We start from the raw sequence: 19,189 nt of genomic DNA, 5'->3' as shown, positions 1-19,189 counted from the left end.
CATTATAATAAAATTACGATTCCCGGCATAAGTCTTCGAAATGTGTCAAATAAAAATGACTGATAAACTATTTATCGGTTTTCAAATTATTAATACGATGAAGAGAGATTTTTCGAACAATTCGGTGGTGCATAAACAATACCTTAATTATCCGTGACTACGCGAACTCTGATATCTCGATAAATGAGCCCCGTGACGTTAGCGACGTTCCGATAGGAAACTGCAATTTTATGATAATCGATACGGGGCCGTAAATCGTGTTTATAGCATAACGGGATTGCCGTTTCATTTTCAGGTGGCCTGGATGCTTTTCGACAAGAGCGCTATCCTGACAGTACAAAGTCACGTTATTACCAGGAACCCCAGGATATCCGTGACACATGATAAGCATAGGACCTGGTTCCTACATATCAAAGATGTACGGGAGGACGACAAGGGAAAGTACATGTGCCAGATTAATACAGCGACCGCGAAAACACAATATGGCTATCTGCACGTCGTAGGTGAGTCTCTTTAAAATATTATTATTTTACTAGTAAAATCGTTCATAGTGGAAAATTTACAAATGAAAGAACAATACTTAGAGACATTTTTATTCACATATACTACTAAGTGAGCTTCATTATTCCCTTATAAATAAATGATTGCGTATGTAAGTAATCATATTATAATATGATATAATTATCATATTGGTATACACGTCTATTCAATATGTATACCAATTGTGTTTTAAAATTTTATAACAATTCATTAGTGTCACCTCTTTTTTATTACACTGAATGTGTTTAAATTTATTAACATGTTCATCGCGGAGGTATTTAAATGATTTCTAATTTTTACATTCCATATTGCTTTCAAAATTGTTTTCAATTTCTTTCACCTGATTCTTCTCAGAAAATAGCTAAAATACATGTCGAATGGTTGTTCTTCATGTTTTTCTTTGCCTTGGAAAAAAGTGTTCTGTCTAAGAAAAAAGCGATATATGAATTATAATTTCAAGAAAAATTGTATCTTTTGTACATATTCAACAGAAATGAATCCGACATCCGTATAATCGTTTAAATTTCTATGCTGTCGAATCTTCTAAAACTTCACACGGGCGTCGGTCGCTTGTAAGTAAATAAAACAAGATGGTCCCTTCTATTGACGTGTTAAACAATAATGCGCTTTGCCTTTGTACAATCCAGTTCCCACGAAAATAACAAGCGCATTTCATTCGATGCGAATTCGTTTACGTTACGTTCGATACGTTTACAAATAGAAACATACATTTCTCGGAATCTGTTCAGTAACTCATCATCTCATTTCCGATCATTTCGTACTGCAATTTTTATACAAAGCATTATAATTATTTTGCTCTTGTTTCGCAGTTTGATTAACAATTACACCTCCACTATGTATGCCATTTTAATTATGTAAACACAGTCCCGAACAAAATAATAGCACATGTGTGCTATCTTTAATTTTTTGCAGGCCATATAGAGTTTCTGAATGTAACACATAACGTCATAACTATTACGACGCAGGGAGTGGTGGTAGAGAAGTTCGTTCTTGCTAACATTCCCTATGTGCAGAGGAAATGCTTAAATTCTTGAGGCGAAATGATAGCACATTTACCAAATTTATACATATATTCACACAAAAAGAAAAGTTGTGCAGCAATTAATAGAAAATTAATAATGGGTTTCATTATTAGTATGTTATTTATTATAACATTAACCTTTAGTTTCTATTACATCCGATTTTGTAAAGATTTTAATAGCTTTCTTTAATTATTAAATATCATCGTACGGCCTTCCATTCTTATATATTGCTAGTTCTCCCTAAGAATTTTCGATAATATCCAAATCAGGGGAACGTGCAGGACATAGTAAAATCGATGTTTTTTGTTTCAAAAAATTGTTCTTGATTCTACAATTTTAGCTCGGTGAATGAAATCATTATCATATTCAAAAATAAATTTTCCTATCGTAATTCGTTGTACGTGTTCGTTAATTTCTTGTCGCATTAAATTTATATACTTCTGACTATTCATTTTTCCTTCAAGAAATCATACATCGGTTTTGCCTTTATATTCGATTCTGTTCCAGATCATCATACGATTCCTATTCATTTGTCGTCGTTTGTTTATAATTTCTGCTTGTCTTAAGTCATGATAATAAAATGAAAATCCATCTGAAGTATCCATATTAAATTTGTTTTCATTGATAAATAAAATACGTTTCCATTTCTTGTTCAAATAAATACGTTTTCTTGAAACTGTTAACCGTTTCTCTTCGTGTTGCTTCGTTAGAGGTGGTTTTTGTTTCATTTTTAGTCGTTGAATAAATTTACGTTTCTCAAGAACACGGTGAAAACTTGGGACGTTTACCGTGATGCCTGCTTTTTGAGCAATATCGCACGATGTTAATGTTGAGTTTGAGGCAACACGAATAGTGGCCCGTTTTTCGCGCTCTGATAATGCTTACAGTCTTCCACAACTTTTTCCTACCCATAATTTACAGGATCTTTTTACAATATTTGAAATTTCAGAAACAGATTCTAATTTTTTAGTTCAACAATTTTTGCAATTTCGGTTTTAGTAAATTTTTCTCGTAACCCATGTCGACGTTTAACTCTAAGACTCGATACATGTTATTGATTGCTTAGCAATTCACAAACTACTGAAGGATATTAGCATAATGCTCGAGTGTGCTATCATTTCATCTTTAGGATTTGCGTTTTTCTGCTGCTTATTCAGAAAGCCAGCAAGGACAATCTTATTTACTAACAGATTACTTCTATCTGCATCGTAATAGTTATGACGTTATGTGTTATATTAAAAAATTCTAAATGATCTTCGAGAAATTAGAATTAAGATTAAATTATTATTTTGCCCGGCATTGTATATATGAAATTTACACGGTTTCATGGTAACCCCACAACGCGAAAGATACGTTACACATTATACGAATTCTGTGTTATATGGTGATCTACTCTATGCTTACCTCAATCAAGATACAGTTCTACAACAAACTAAATTATACAACACTTATATTTTAAGTTAATTTTAAGATAAAAAGGATTAATAAAATTTGGTTGATTTAGTAAAAATCGTTAAGTGCTTAGGAACTGTTAGAAATAGCACGCTGAAGCTTTAAACACGTTCGGTTGAGTAAGCTAGTATATCCGTCAGCTTGTTTGCGGTGAGAACTAGGTACTCTGTCATATCGGATGCTTTTGGTAACGTAATTCTGTCAGTGATTAGCAAGTAAAAAGGCGGTTAACTTATAGCCGTTGTATGTTACGTGTCACTTTCTTTAGTAACTTAAGCTCCAGATTTAGTTTAAAGCTAATTTAGCTTTTCAGATTAAACTAACATTTATGCCCTTTACCAATTTTCACACTAATAATTGCAATCGTAATAGTAACGTACAGATCTGTCATCTCTTTCTTATTTTCCTTTTTTATATTTTCTAAAATAATTAGAAGAAAAAAGAAGAAGAGCGAAGAGGAGGATATTTTTCTCTTTCTAAAAACACGAGCAAAACATCGGTTTGTATAACGGCGTCCCTGGACTCCATGTCTCTATCATCGAATAAAATATTTAAAAAACCCGCTTGCGTTTCAACGATTGGCGAGACTCTCGGAAAGCAAGCCGTTGGACGCAATAGAATTCCGGGTCAAAGGAGAAAGTATCCCGGCCTGTTGAAAGGACAGGGCAACAATAATTTAATCAGCAGAGGGCATCCGTGAGAGTGGCTGAGTGTGTCAGAGAGAGTCAGTCTTCGTTCTACCATCCGGGAGAACATATTAATATCTCGAGTTTTGACGTCTGAAGTCGTCGGTGAAGCGGAAGCTCAGTCGTTTGGCGAAGTGGAGGGAGGGCGGTGGATGTTTCAGTAGTCGGTGGAGTAATCAGAGGTCTAGATTAATTGTTTCCACGGGACTCTTGGCCCGACGTAGCACAAATACACGGAAGACTTCGAAACGGTACTTCGTGATAATACCGACGGAACAGACACAATGCAAGCTCTGCCATAACTCAAGCCCTCTATTCTCTCTTTCTTCTCTCTCTCTTTCTCTCTCTCTCTCTCTCTCTCTCTCACTCTCTCAGCTCTGGGCATGCAAGGAGAAACGTGTAACGTGTGTAAATATTCCATACGGACCGAATCACTTAAAGTTACCACCTGAGGCGTTTACCTTGCTGCCTGAGCTAATAAACGCTTTTCACGAGTTTGACGATTTCGACGGACTGCGTTAGCTCTGTCTCGCGAGCGCGTACGCGCCACACTCTCTCCGCTTGAATTCCCATGTAAATTATCCGGGAATCGTAACCGCGCTGCGTTTCGATTGTTGCCGCGCTGTTTACCCGAGCACGCTAGAGCACGTTTCTCGCACGCTATCCAGTGGAACACTGGTTTCGAGGAGCGGTCCAGAACATTCGATTCCACGGAATAAATTTTAACAGCCATGCCGGAGAATAACCCGGCTTGTTTGATTGCCGGTGCACGACCGTTTCAGGAGGTTCATTTCTTCGCACATTTCACTTTTGTTTGTTAACTCGAGGAGAAACGTGATTCGTTCGACGAATCAAGAACATTCGTGTAATATTAAGCAAGAGATAGGAATTAGGGATGATAAATGTTATGAGAAGTACGGTTTATGCGCGGGATTTAGAAGTTCTGACATGAATTAGAAGATTGTTACGAAAGGGTTTAGAACGGCACTAAGTATATATTTTGATAGGTTCGTTCCTTCGATGGTGGACTTTCCATGTTCCTTAACATGAAGAAAATTTGTTGGTATATAAAAATCGCACTTGTTATTTTAATAATAAAAATGAAAATTAAATCGAAGTATCGATTAATAAAAAATTCTCTTAAGAGAAACTTTTTTATGAGACTTTCCTCTCCAATCTAACAATTATCGAAATAAAGCACGGTCCATATACGTGTAACATTGCTTTGTACTACCTCACAAAAACCGATTGAAACGATTCCATTCGGTAGATACAAACTTCATCGCGTTATCCCGGTGGTCGATACGCTGCGAATGTACCGGCCAATCAATTTTCCGTAGCAGCGACATTCCATGAAAGATTCCCCTCAGAACGTGGCACGTACGTATCTAACACGTCGATTTCAAGCTCGCCATTGAATTCCGCGATGATCCATGAATTGAGGATAACGATAACTCGATGATCGCTCCGTTTTATCCAATATCGCGTACACACGGTCCTTTATTTTCTCCGTATCTCTTGGTCTCTCGTCAAATCGGAGATCGGAGATCGTACCGTTTCGTCTCCAGCCATTCTTTTTTTTTTTTTTTTTTAATCTGTCCTCTCATAAATAAGGTGGAAGCCGGAAATTATCTGACTTCTATTCGATTTAAAGCCAAGTCGATGAGTTTAATTAAGAAAGAAGCTCGAACGGAGCTGAAAAGCGTACACTACGGTGATGTCGAGCTTCCGATTCTTGCTGCACATTTTTCGACATTTCGAGTATTCATCCTTTCCTTTCGTCCCTTGCTTGTCTCCTTCACAGAGCATGCCGTCTCTCGACTGGTCTGGGATACGCGCGTCCGTCGCGTTTTTGCCGGTTATCGAGTTGCCGAGATCGGGACGGCAGAAGAGTCGAAGGGTTGTTGTCGGTTCAATTGGCGTTCCTTCGTAACGAGTAAAAGGAGCATGTTATGATACTCGCGAGCCTGTATGCAATTTCATATCTGTTTCTGCTCTTCTTTTCTCCGACCGTTCCTCGAGCTCCGTTTTATTGGAAAGTCGATAGGAGTTAGTGGGGGTTCTCTCGTCGAGGACGGAAGACGATGAAATTCAAGCGGATCCTTTGAATTACGACCAGCAGCAGGACAACGTCGAGGGCACAGTGTCGAGATATTTATCTAAAAAAGAAAAAGAAAGGGATGGAAAGAAAGGGTAAAAAGAAACGTAACAAGAAAAAATAAGAGACGGAATAATCTCCGAGCAAGTTCTCTTCGACGGAAGTAGTTTTTATGCGTCCATTAACGAGGGAATGCATTTCTTTCTGCCATGAAACACAAGCAGCCTTGTTCACAATTCTTGCCCCGTGCAGGTCTTTTTTAACACCCTGTTCCCTCTACTCTCTGCCTGCCCGTTACGGCGTTTGTCCGGTCAAAAGACACGGCACCGTTGCACAGCTTTTATCCGGCCATCGAGTTTCACGAGTCGAATTCAAGAATACTCAAAGGCCAGCCGTATAACATGACACAAAGGAAGGGTCTCGCTGTGCTCGTATACGTTACGTATTGTATCAGAGAACGCGTGTGTCGTCTCGCGGTCGTATGTCATACGGTGCGCGAGCTCGACACCGCATTCCCTAAGGGGGACCGGCGTAATTAGTAATTTGTGGTTGCAACGGAGGCTTCATTCAACGGGCCGCATAACAGTCATTTCGACACGAGCCTCTAACGGGGCTTTGTGTTTGCGGATCGTGCTCCGTTAAGTTGCAAAACGCGTTACTCCATCTCGCACCTACTACCACTTAATTTCCGAATGTCTGTCAAAGCATTGCAGTACTTTTTTCCTCTCAGTGTAGCTTCCACTTCCTTGGAGGCGAGAACGCGCGGAATTTCATTAGGATTTCAATCACACGCTTTGACTCCAAGGTAATGAGACTCGAAACACCTTTTGACACTGCACTACGTTAAGGAAGTCCAATTGTAAAATAAACTTGGAACTATGTTATCCGATGATACGTCGTTTCGATGAAGCACTATAGTTCGCACTATTAACAGAAACCATTTAAATTCTGTAATATCGTGATATAATGTGTTTACAAAGAGTGGACAATAGAGATGTTAATCGGACAGAAAAAGACGATTGTTGTTCAACCTGAACTATTCACGCCAAACGTACAAAAAACAGCGCAATCCACACTCTCTCGGCAACGCCACTCGCAACCTCTGTCTCCGCTCAGCTCGCACTCTGCTTCTCGACTCGCACTCTCTGCTTTTCGACTCGCACTCTCTGCTTTTCGACTAACTCTCTGGCCGTTGCCGCATTCTGTTGCCTTTTTCCTAGGCCCACCGCACACGTGTTCTGCAGGCGCTCGTGGCCAGGGTCACGTAGGTCTTTTCCACGAAACTATGCACTTGAAAAGACCGATGACACATTGATGGGCCCGACGGCGCCTCGGCTCTCGCGACATTGTTCATAGTTCGCCCGATATTTCTTAGGCCTTTCGTCCACGATACTACAATTCTATAAAATAATTTAGCATCGTAACTTAACATTATACTATTTCTACAATGTTACTTAAGCTAAGGAAGTAAGAATTTGACCAAATCGTAACATCTGTTTACTCTTTCGTTCTACACGTATGGTATAAATTAATAACGAAACTTTTCGATTGCTGTTGTGGAAGCAAAAACTGTCTCGCAATCAGTTCTTGCCAACAAACGGTAAAAATTCGGCGTGTAAAGCATCAATTGTTTATAGGTTCGTCGCCGAATCGCCCATGCGAATCATTCCAACTATTGATATCCGTAAACAAAATATGTCCCGTTTCACCAGTCGATCGTGTTTCCGGTTCTGACGAGGACGCTGGTATTGTTTGGTCTTTTTCTATTTGCAATCCTCCACTTTGCCGAATAAACTCAGATCCCTTTCCTTCCAAATCTCGTGGAGCGTACGGACATTTATTTTCCAAGTGCATTCTGGACTCGTCGATTTGTCTCGTTTCGTTCCTTGTTTTGACAACTCTTTGCTTACAATAAATGTTTGCCCAAGCTGTCACACATCTCTTTATTTGTCGACGACTGTTTTTACTGACCTCTAAGATTGATTTGGATTAGCTATGTGATATTTATTGCGATACTAAAATTGTAAGTGTTTTTGTTCAGGAAGTTTAAAAGTTAGTATTTCTATATTTCAATCAAATTTCAAATTTTTATCCATCGGTCAACAAATATCTTTAATTAAATACGCGAAGCATAAATACAAATAACGAGTGAATCTCATCCCGCTTTACAAATAATATTAATACTATTTTGTTAATTTTATCCTACCTTTAATAACTCATGTATCGACTTTCTTGCTATTAACCCATTCAGAAGAAAACTCCGCAACAAGCCAAGTATAAACGTCTAAAGAAATAAGTTTGGTCCTCTTCAGGTCTATATTTTGCATTGAGTGTCTGACCCGTTTGTGAACGTGATTTTTTCACCGCTATTCCCCGGGAAATTCCCTAATTGGAGACTTTCTCCGTCTGACCCCATAGAAAAGCGCTCGTGAACACAATAACACTCGCTGATCATTAGGCTCGGTGAAAAGCATGTTCGAGAAAATTTTTTTTTCCTACTCGGCACATGGAGGAAACTACTGGAGGCACTACGAGGAAATCGAACCGTGTTCGGCAGACGGCCAAGCAATGCACAAAGTTTGCTACTTGCTTAAGTCCTTGCATATTTATTCGACTCGTGAAATGGCGGCCAGTATCTGGAGAATCGGCTGGTCCTTCACAAACATGATCTCTGCCGCTTTATTCTCTATTTCTCGAGTGGCCAATTACGGACAACGAAGATTTCATGGACTGCCGCGCCGTAGAGGGTAAACGAAGACTCGGTCCGGATATCGATCGCCAACAAGACAAGATCCCATCATTTCATTATGCTGATTATTTAAGCCTTCAACGGAATAAATTAAACTATCGCTGTCCAAGAAAAACGAAGACTTTTGCCTGCAAGTTGTTAACCCTTAAACTCCATCCATAACTAATCCATAACTCTGGACAAGATATCTGGCCATTCAATACCAGCTGTTTAACGTTCATGATGAGATATCTGGTGACCCGATACAGACGTGGTAGTACCAGTTACGAGATATATCATCCAGGGTTATAAAGGTGTTAAAATAGGAATGTCCATGGTATGGTAAAGTAGAAAAATATTTAATTCAGCACGTTCTTTTTTATGACAGCTATCCGCATGTAAAAGAGTGAAAAGCATTGCTATCATAGAAAATTTTACTGAAAATCTTTAAAGAGTCTTGCTTTCGATTTACATTGCATACAGGGAAACTTGCAAGTTACACAGATACACAGTATCCTGGAATAGCACAGAGGGAAAACGCTAATAATTCAAGGCGCGACGACGTTTCCGCGTACATACATGTTCTCGTGGCTCGAAGCGCGAAGCACGGGTGGACCCTTAGTGTTAGCATGCCGTCGCGTCGGTCTGTTTCTCTTTCGCTCTCTCGTTGTCTGTCCTCCGTACGAACTGATGCTGGTAGAGTTTAGGGTAAGTTAACGCGCAACAACGCCGCGGCAGCGTACACGTGGTGGCGTTTGCGCTTGAATAATGCATCAACAGTCCGTACGCGGCTGCCGTATAACGGGCCACGCTGTTCAATCTGCGCTTGTTGAACAATTCGGTAACACCCCGCATTAGCATTAATGTAGCAGATCGTCGGACACCTGCGGTAATTCATAGGATTGAGTGGAACTTCGCTGTTGCTTTTCGAGACGCGCAATTGACTCGCGCCAACCACGGTTTTACTTAAATTCGACCCCTTGCTTTCCATCGACTTTGAGCGTTTAATTTTTAATACGGAGATCTTGTTCTACAGCTATCAAGTATATCTGACCATATATCTATCAAATATATCTGACCATAGTTTTGTTTGATGTTTTCTACGCCTACTCTTCCAGTCTTGTAGAGATAAACCGATAAAAATTCCTATACTGATGATAATCTGGGCACATTGCTGAAATCAGGAGAACTTTTACGTGTTTCGGCCGTAGACAAATATTTGCTCGCGCACAAAATACACGTCATGGTTCATTTGGGAGTGCTACGGAGGTAGAATTTCAGCGGGGGGTGGCAGGTACTCGGGCCAATTTATATATGAATATGTAGAAACGACCCTCTTCACTCGGCGTTTCGGCCAGCAAACGAACCATCCGAAAGGGGGCTTCGTTGCTATTTCAAGCGAAAGCTGTACATCTTATCGGGATAACTCCTCGAATAAATTTCCAGAGGCTCGAATAATTGTCCCGCAGATTGCGTACGCTGATTATTTATGATAGCGATTATTCCCGGTTAACCGATAACGAGACGCGATGATAAATTGGCTAAATTTGCAACAATTCCCGCATTCTTACCGGTAATAAGCTTGACTCTTTTAATTATTTATCGATAGCGACGGCAGCATTGAAACGTATGTATTTATTTAAGCGAATATTTAGATTCGTTCGAATTAGATTAAATGAAAATGAATTGTGCATAGATCGGGCGCGTGTTTGCTGATGTCTTTAGTAACGGTGTCTCTAGCGTGACGATAATAATCTCACGAACAGAGAGAAATGGATATCCTATTTCACGTATTTGCTATTAATTATTATTGTTATTAAGTATATATTCGTTTGAAATTGGAGTCATCATAAAAACGTCTAATAATTATTATAACGTTAATCATCTATTATAATGAAAGTGCACTTCCTGAACCAAGGTACTCAAATCTTCATCTCTAAACCCGTGCAGAAGTCAATTCGATAAAAAATCTCACTTTACGACTGCTATAAAATTATTATTCCCGCAACGAAATCGGAACGGCGTATTCCAATCCGATATAATCAAAGTACAAACAGTTAAAGAAAACGCAATATGAAATTTCAGCGTACCACCAGCCGTGTTCTTATCGTTCGTTACAACAATGTCGGTAGAACAGCTTGTTATACTATAATATAATATTCAGAGCGCAACTCGTTCCAACTTTGTCTATGGAAGACTGTAAAACTTTGGAATTCCGGTCCTGCTTTCGGGTAGCATGTTCGTGGAGAACCCACCACGAAGTAACGTGTGTCTATTCACGTTTCGTTTGAAAATGCATTAGTCATACGGTCGAAAGTGGAATCGAAGTGTCGCCTGGGAATCGCAATAACCGTCAGCGCGAAGCGGCGCGACACCAAATGCAAATTATTCTTAATGGTGATACGAGCACGTCCCTGGTGGTATCACATCGATCCGTGATTATCGGAAAAAGTATAAATCGCTAATAAGTCGAGCGACATTTTAAATATTTTTTCCCTTCGTCTGCTTTTTCGCCTTCTTTTTCTCATATTTTATCTCCTCCTCGTTTTGTCTTCTATCGCGGCATAACGACAAACGAATTCGCCTCGTTTGAATATACGCTTGCCTGGATATATGTATTAGTGAAACGAGAATGGTTCTTTCGTTCGATTGTAAAATGCAATAATCAGATTCGAGGATGAAAGGACACGCCTGGCCGATTATAACTCACGCGTCTCGCGAATTCGCGAAAAAACTGTACAATTATTTGATCGGTTACGTTGGTTGCATCGTGCGCGCTGGAAAATCTTTTAATTGAAATTTCGTTTAATTAGTCTACTTTCGGTAAAATCTACGAAAAACGATACGGTGTTTGAAATTTTTACGCCTGGATAAATTTTTCTGATGCTCGTCTATCGATCGCTTTTAACGAATGGTATCAAGTTCCTGATCTATGATTTGTTTATTTCCTAAAATGTTGTGCATCTTAGTAAGATTTTAATGCAATTCCATCATATAAAGAAACTTTAAGTGTTAACCGATTACGATCATCGATACTGTTAGCATTTCTTTGAGCAGACAACATTTATTCTTCTTGTATGGCGGAAACGACCTCCACCGCCCCAAATATTTAGCCTCATTACTTATAAACGCTCATCAAAAGTATATTTAATCGAATGAAGCTTCTTCCGTCTCGAGCCATTGCGTACTTTACTGCGTTGCGTTACTCTGAAATCGCTCAAAGACGACCATTAATTCGTGTCCAAGCGCAAGGAGATTAAAAGCGCGCGCGATAGCGTTAATTTCCGACATGACATTAATCAATTTTGCCGGGTCAAGCCAGTGAAACTCGGGATTTGGAAATACGTGCCAGCCAGGAGGAATATTTTGCCCTGCGTTAAGGTCGTTATCGTGACTTTACAATCTGGTAGAAAAATAGGAAGGATCAGTCCTGAAGGGAGAGTCGAACGCGAGCGATTCCTATCGACGAATACTTTCGACGAACATTTTCGACGTTTGATATAAACGACAAACGCACGAACGTCGATAGTGTTAGCTTCCGGCTTAACGATTATCGTATATTTTAGCTCGTCCATCGCCATTCTTCTGTCTCGCGTTACATCGCGCATCCCGCGGGGACAATTTTTTCTGTGATTTCCCGCTAGAGGAAGGGGACAGTCATAGCCATCCTTTCTTTCGAAGAATCATTCCGACTATCCGGTCAATGAAACATCGATTTACTACATAGAAAAGATGATATATATACATAAATATGTATGTATACCATCGTTCTACGTTCACGGTCAGTCGATGCGCATTTGGCACTATCCATTGACATTCATGTTTCGGGGGAGAAAAGAGCTAGATTTGTGGACCACAGCTGAACATTACATTGCATCGGTAATTCCACTGTATATATTTACATATCCGCGGTAAGTATCCTCCACATATTTCGTGACATAGATCAGAACACTATCAAAAGTATTCAAATATATAGTAGGATAATTAGAACATAATCGTTTATAAATAATACATATATCATTTAAAAATTAATGAAGAACATTAAAAAATTGTAAATATGGGATAATTCTCTTTAACGGTGAGTTAAGAGGAGAGTTAAAGTGCGTTTCGTTCAAAATATCTGATACAAAGGTAGTAAAACTCCGTTGTAAGTTACTCTTCGCTTTTACTCTACGAAGTTTGTACATTTTCAAAGTAGCAGTACTACAAATTCAAAGAAAAGAGAGACTAAAGTAAGACTGATGCATTATAAACAAAGTTTCGAGTGCAATTGCAATTTACTGAATTATAAATAGATCAGCTGGAAATACATATAAATCTGCTTGTTACCGTAATAGTGAAAATAGAAAATAAAATTTCTTTCGTACGATACGTACAGTGTATAGTCCCCCTTGAGCTTAGTAAGGAATTTATCGAAATGATTCGTATCGATTTGTGTGAATTCAATTGGCACGATATGACTTTCATTTATGTATTTAATTTCTGTATTATTACATCAGCTATAAAGGACAAATTTCTATGTTCAAATCTGTGGAAAGAGATTTAAGTACATATATTACGAATGGAATGCGAAATTTAAACAAATCGCTTTTCGTTTAGCCACAAATGTATAAAAATTTTTTTATTTCGATTTATGTTTAGATGTCGTAAACATGTCATCAAGGTAATAAGTACTGGACAAAATATATCGCCGTCGAATGACAATATCGTGTCATCATAGACGACGTTGAAAGAAACGATAACCGCGGATCGTATAAATACATATTTTGTTTTGTTTGTCGTTTGTTATCGACACGAAATGGTTACATGAATGATACGCGATTTAGCGTCGCGATATGGGTATTTTCGCGATTAATTTCCAATGGAATAATTCAATATTCGCGTTACCGTATCTGTCGCGTGACCTTTTCCTCTTTTCTCCTATTGCATTTTCTTTCACTCTCTTATTTTGATTTCTCTCTGAAAATGCGATGCATCGATTGAATTCCGTTTCACGCTTTTGCTTAGTAAGAGAGATCTGCTCAACAAAATCGCGTACAATTATCACGTGTTTGACAGTGTATTTTATAAATATAATATAACATGTTTTATTTGAATTACGTGATAAAATCATGCAGCGTTAGGAAATTGCAAGCAAGATGTAATATTCAGTGTTTGTACGAGAACGAATCAGCGCGTAAATCATTGTGATGCTTTGTTTTGCGCGTTTGCTTAATTTGCTCATTTACTCGGCACACGAGATGTTGAAATACGTGAGTCGTTAGGTACGTATCGATATGTTGACTGTTTTGACTGTTTTTAACGTAATATCTTTATACGAATAGACGATCGATCTGCGTTCAAGTCTCGAGAAAAGATAATAATTAGTCATGGCGTGTTACACGAAAACTAAGCGTGAATGGTCCAGTGAAATATATCTCATTGGACCGGCATTTATACACCAATCATGCGAACCACGGATGTCTGTTTCGATCAACCGGTTTTGGTCGCACACGGTGATGCAGACGACAGATGCCAATCTACTCCTCTTGATACGACATATATATATATCTTTTCCCATAATATGACAGTGATATAATTGAATACAATTGTCTTTGTTATTTATTTCCGCGAGTCGGCCGCATTCGTGTACCGCAGAATAACGATCGGCTGAAATTTCCACACAAACAGGATACGTTCGAGAGGATCGTCAAGGCTTTAGCCGGTTTACCCAGGAAACGCTTAGATGCTCGAATCGCATTTAGACTTTTAAATTAAGCCTCTTCCCCCACCCTTCCTCTGCAGTCTGACGCTTCACGTGTTAATGGAAGAACACTCATGAAGAGTATTCGATCGGAAAGGAAGTTTTTTCTCTCCAGTCGTAAAATGCAGTCTGTCGATGCTCCGGACGAAAGAACCTACAGTGGAAGTGTGAATGCTGAGTTACAGCTTGGTTCCAAAGCATATCGTAGGAATATTGAGTTGCGAATAAAGTTTTGACTGAAATATAAAATAACTATACTCTTAATAATAATAACACACCATTAAGGATTTCATTGAATTACAATTATTCGTTGCACAGCAATTTTGTGCAGGATTTATGTGTAGAAATAGTCTAATAAATCACAACGAAAACAAATAATTAAAGGATAAAAAGGATAGAGGAATGTAGTGTCTTCGTCTTCTTAGCTGTTACAGTCTGAGCATAAAAGCATCCCCTTCCTCTACGACAATTTTATACTTCTCTTGTGCTGTATTAATTTTTAATACCGTGTCCTTTTCAAGCACAGTGTGTTTTCCGCCAGTGGTTTCTGGAACTAACGAGCCACGAATCTTCCATGAAAAATCAATCTACGTTGATACGATTTTAATAATGTCGAAGTGCTTCCTTCTATGCTAGATATGATCCGTTTATCTTCTTTATTTTATGTTGTTTCAGGAAAGAGTAATACTTTAGAAAATATTAATTATCCGAATCTTCGTTGAACTGCAGGAATAAAAATGCAAGTATTGCACATAGAATTATTTCAATGATATATTCCTAAATACATATTCATGATTATTTGTAAATATTTAGTTCCATTAATATAATAATTCATGCGATCAAATGACACTAAACTATCGCAAATCACCGATGACTGACGCCAGATTGAATACATCAAATCATTAATGGTATTAATCGTAAATTGATTGGTAGTCATATCATATAATATCTACAAATGAAAAACGCTACTATAATCGTGCACTAATCTAAGGAAAACACACGTGTGCACGTGTATAAACATATAATTTTTTAATAATTGAAAAGGGTTACAAATCTTCTTGTGCGATGTCTTTTACCACGTTCGGTCCCGCTTTCACTAATCAATTCAGTTTCGTGGAAAACTCTTTCAGCCTGTAATGAATCACTTAGATAATTGTTAATGTGTTTATTCATTAACACTTGTCGCGTTTGTAAAATCTTCAATGGATAAAAATATTAATACATTGCAGGTGAAAATTTACTGAATTGTAAAAATCTTCAACGTTATTAATAATTATAAAGGTATATACGTGAATTTACAAGTTACATGTTAAATCCACGCTTCGTTCTTTAATTTGCTTTTATAACGATTGATAACGATTTCTAGATTGGGGGAATTAATATTGTACGATGTAACGTTGCAATGTTGGATATAGTATAGAATGAGAGTAAAATTTAATGTTATATACTTTTGTAAATTTCAATTCTGCGGTTATATTTTTATCGATACAATAAACGGAATTTTATGCGAACAAAGATTCGAGTTTTGTGCGGAAAATTTCATTTAGAACAGAAGACATATGTTAAATATAATTCAATAATATCTCTATAGAAATTTCTTTTTTATTCACTATAGGAGATATTTAAAAACTGAATATATTTCATAATTTTTCTAACTAGACCATTCTGGTAGTTTATTTACTCACCAGAAGTGGCTTGCTTTTGTCATTTGGATAACAATCGGCGGCGATTCGCATGGAAATTGGATTTGCTTGAGGTTTCATTATGGTCATTTGCCTTATCGTCGTTTGAATTATACGTGGCGATCTCACGGCCGCAATATCGATTCCACTTTATCACGTTTACCTTCGATAAACTGTTCGCATCTTTGCCAACGAGTATTCATCAGAATGGAGGCAGGGATTTTTGGTCGGTTACTAAGTACGTTAACACAGGATTGTACCTGTAATCCGGACGCTAACTAGATTTAGTAATTATCGAAGAAGAGCCATGTAATCAGGGATGACACAGAAAGTCTTTATTGTCTTTGTAAAACTATCGCTCGAGTCCTCATAAATTTCCTTTACAACAAAAGAATTGACAAAAGGTTTATAATTTCGCGTGGAAGTCTTGTATTTACTGTAAGTAAGTGTTTTTTCAGAGAAGTATTCGAATTAAAAACTTATTTTTATAAGAGTAATTAAAAGAAAAATGAAAACGGTGACTGTATGCGAAGGTAACAAAGGTTGAAACGAATTCAAAGGCAAATTAAAAAACAACCATTTTCAAAGTCGTTTTATATCGAACGACTACGAATTCGAATAAAAAATTAAAAAAACATACCTCAAAACTGTCGGTAAACAATAGGAGATTAAAAAAGACGAAAGAACAAACTCTTTCGTTCCCATAAAAACTAGGAATATTCGGCAAAATGCCTGTTGGAACGCGAAACTGCGACAAAACTTTTTCGCCGCATCGTACGTTTTCAAGCCGTAATCGTGGTCCCCGAGGCGACGAGCCTGTTCTCCAAGACATTTTCTCCTCCACGGAAAGGGCCTCTTATCGTCAGTGATTACGACTTTTTAACGGGGATTTCCTCCCTCTTCGTCTCATCTGGCCGCATTTCTCGTTTCCTTTGCCCTTCTGTCTGTTCATACCGGTCTCGAGCCCCGCTGTCGAACGTTTCCGCGATTGTAACTGGATTCTCCGGTATCATCATCTTCAACCCCTTTGCGACCTCGTCGAACCGAACTTCTTTTACCTCCTTAGACATTTCCTTTTTTCATTTTTAACTTTGAATTCGATTTGCATGTGAAAGAATGCCATTCAGAACTTCTTACTCATCCTTGAGGTTGGCCTGTTCTTTGAAGCGTTCTTGACCTGGGTCCACTCGAAGCCGACCCTGTGTCATGCAAATTTTATTATATGACCGCTCTTGGATCTGACCAACGCCTTCGTCTTTTCGATGTCGCTCTTTTGCACAATTGCGGACACGTCAATCGCGATTGACGCTGTGCTCGCGAACGACTTTCTGCTTGACATTGCTCAAATGTATTTCTTGCTCGATGAAAAGGATCTACTGTTTGATTTATGTCAAAGACTGTGGTGCCTTGCGCAGATCCAAATATAATTTGTTCTCGTAGATTTCTCAGTATTTTTTTGATTTTTATACCAAGTTGACCTATGTTAAATCAATTTTTGAACTAATATAAAGTAGACGCCCGAAGTTCGAACAATTCGACGTTCAAATAAGAATGCCAAGAAAAATTCGACTTTTGAACTCAACGAAAACTCGAAGCTCCAACAAAGGGATAAAGAGTCACTTGTCTTGTAACCGTCACGTGGCTGCATTATTTCTCTGTTTAGGCCCAGGTCAGGCGAAATGCTAGCTGAGAAGAAAAGAGGAAAACAAGGCTATGTTCACTGCGTGTGCAGTTCTCTTGTGACTTTGTAATTGGTTCAGCAATTGTTCATAATAGCATTTTCAACCGTTTCATTTATATCATTTAGTTATTTTCATATACATTTATGTATTTTTTAAAATGATTTCCATTCATAACTTTATCAATGAAAGATACCTAAGATACCTGAAAATGCTAAAAAAGAAGTCGTATATATTTTATATTTTAGATAGAACATAGAAAGGAGCTCATCAATAAATATAAAAGTATGGATTTGGTAGTAGTTTATTGAAACTCGTTTTTTTTACTATTTATCAATATGATCTTTTGAAATAGGCAGTTAAAATGTAAAAGATTGAGTAAATTTTGAATGTCTGAAACGGATTGATTCAATTAATAAAATCAAATAGTAAAACTTAAATCGAAATTCGAACAACTGAAAGATCGAACCGTTTCCTGGAACGGGTTATGTTCGAACTTCGAAGATCGACTGTATTTCATCTAAATGTAATATTCGCAGACATGTAGAGAACATTTATTTTGGATAAGTATGCAACTGATTATGAGTGAGTTAATCTATGTAACTGTATTAATGGACAAATATTACACAAAAACATGTTTCTGTTCACAGTGCCTCCAAATATAGAGGACTATCAGTCCTCGTCAGATGTCATTGTGAGAGAAGGTGCGAATGTGAGTCTAACGTGCAAAGCGACTGGAAGTCCTAAACCAGCTATAAGCTGGAAAAGAGACGATAGTTCAAAGATCTCAATTAACAAAACGTATTCCGGTAAGTATACGTTATTATTGACTTATCATGAATAAATATTATTACAACAATCTATTCGATGTAATAGCAATAGATAATACGATTGCGATGATAGAGTTTGACTTGAAACGATAATTTAATATCGCAATTGACCGTTATAGTTATAACTCGATTTTACAGTTTGATAATATTTTTATGTCTAAAGTTGCTCTCGTTATTTTACTAGTTTTTTCCCAATGGTTATTTTCTCCGTATGTTTTTCATGTACTCTTCTCTTCTGTTTTTCTAGTCCTGTGTTCGCTTTGTTTTCCTGTCATATATGAAATATCATATAGGGTGACTTTTAGTTGTTTTGTAAATTTAAATTACAGTGAATCAATGAATATTATTTGAAATATTATTGAAATGTTATTAACTATAGCATAAAATGTGATATGTTTGTCTTTTTCGCAAGAAGTCTGAACGATTGTCACCTAAATCTAAGTTATCCGTATGTTCCTTTTCAATCTGTAATCTTTAGATGTGATGTTCTCTTCAGAGTACAACCAACGTCGATCCGTAACCGTGTTTCGAAAAATTCGGGGGGGTAGAAGCGCGCTGCAATTAAAAATAATGACATTCGTTTGACTTCTATCCGAAGATCAAACATGCTCTACCTCAAAAACTGTGTTGCCGCAATCACAGAGAAGATCGTGCGGTAGGGTCGTGGAGAGAAGAGCAAAGGAAGATTGAAAAGAAGGAGAGAAAATG

The 19,189-nt window shown here is 37.9% G+C and overlaps 1 protein-coding gene across 3 annotated transcripts in view; it reads left to right on the top strand.

Moving 5' to 3' along the window:
• Nucleotides 1-19,189, top strand: part of LOC126868699 (lachesin-like) — a 266,628-nt gene that overhangs the window by 132,832 nt on the left and 114,607 nt on the right. For all 3 annotated transcript variants that reach the window (XM_050624475.1, XM_050624476.1, XM_050624474.1), the window contains 2 exons: nt 296-503; nt 18,302-18,460. In XM_050624475.1, the coding sequence (XP_050480432.1) occupies nt 296-503; nt 18,302-18,460 (367 nt within the window). The remainder of the gene's footprint in view (nt 1-295; nt 504-18,301; nt 18,461-19,189) is intronic.

The sequence above is a fragment of the Bombus huntii genome, chromosome 8, assembly GCF_024542735.1.
Source record: "Bombus huntii isolate Logan2020A chromosome 8, iyBomHunt1.1, whole genome shotgun sequence".
Taxonomy (NCBI): domain Eukaryota; kingdom Metazoa; phylum Arthropoda; class Insecta; order Hymenoptera; family Apidae; genus Bombus; species Bombus huntii.
Note: the sequence above shows the minus strand (reverse complement) of the source record. Positions and strands in the feature narration are given on the sequence as shown.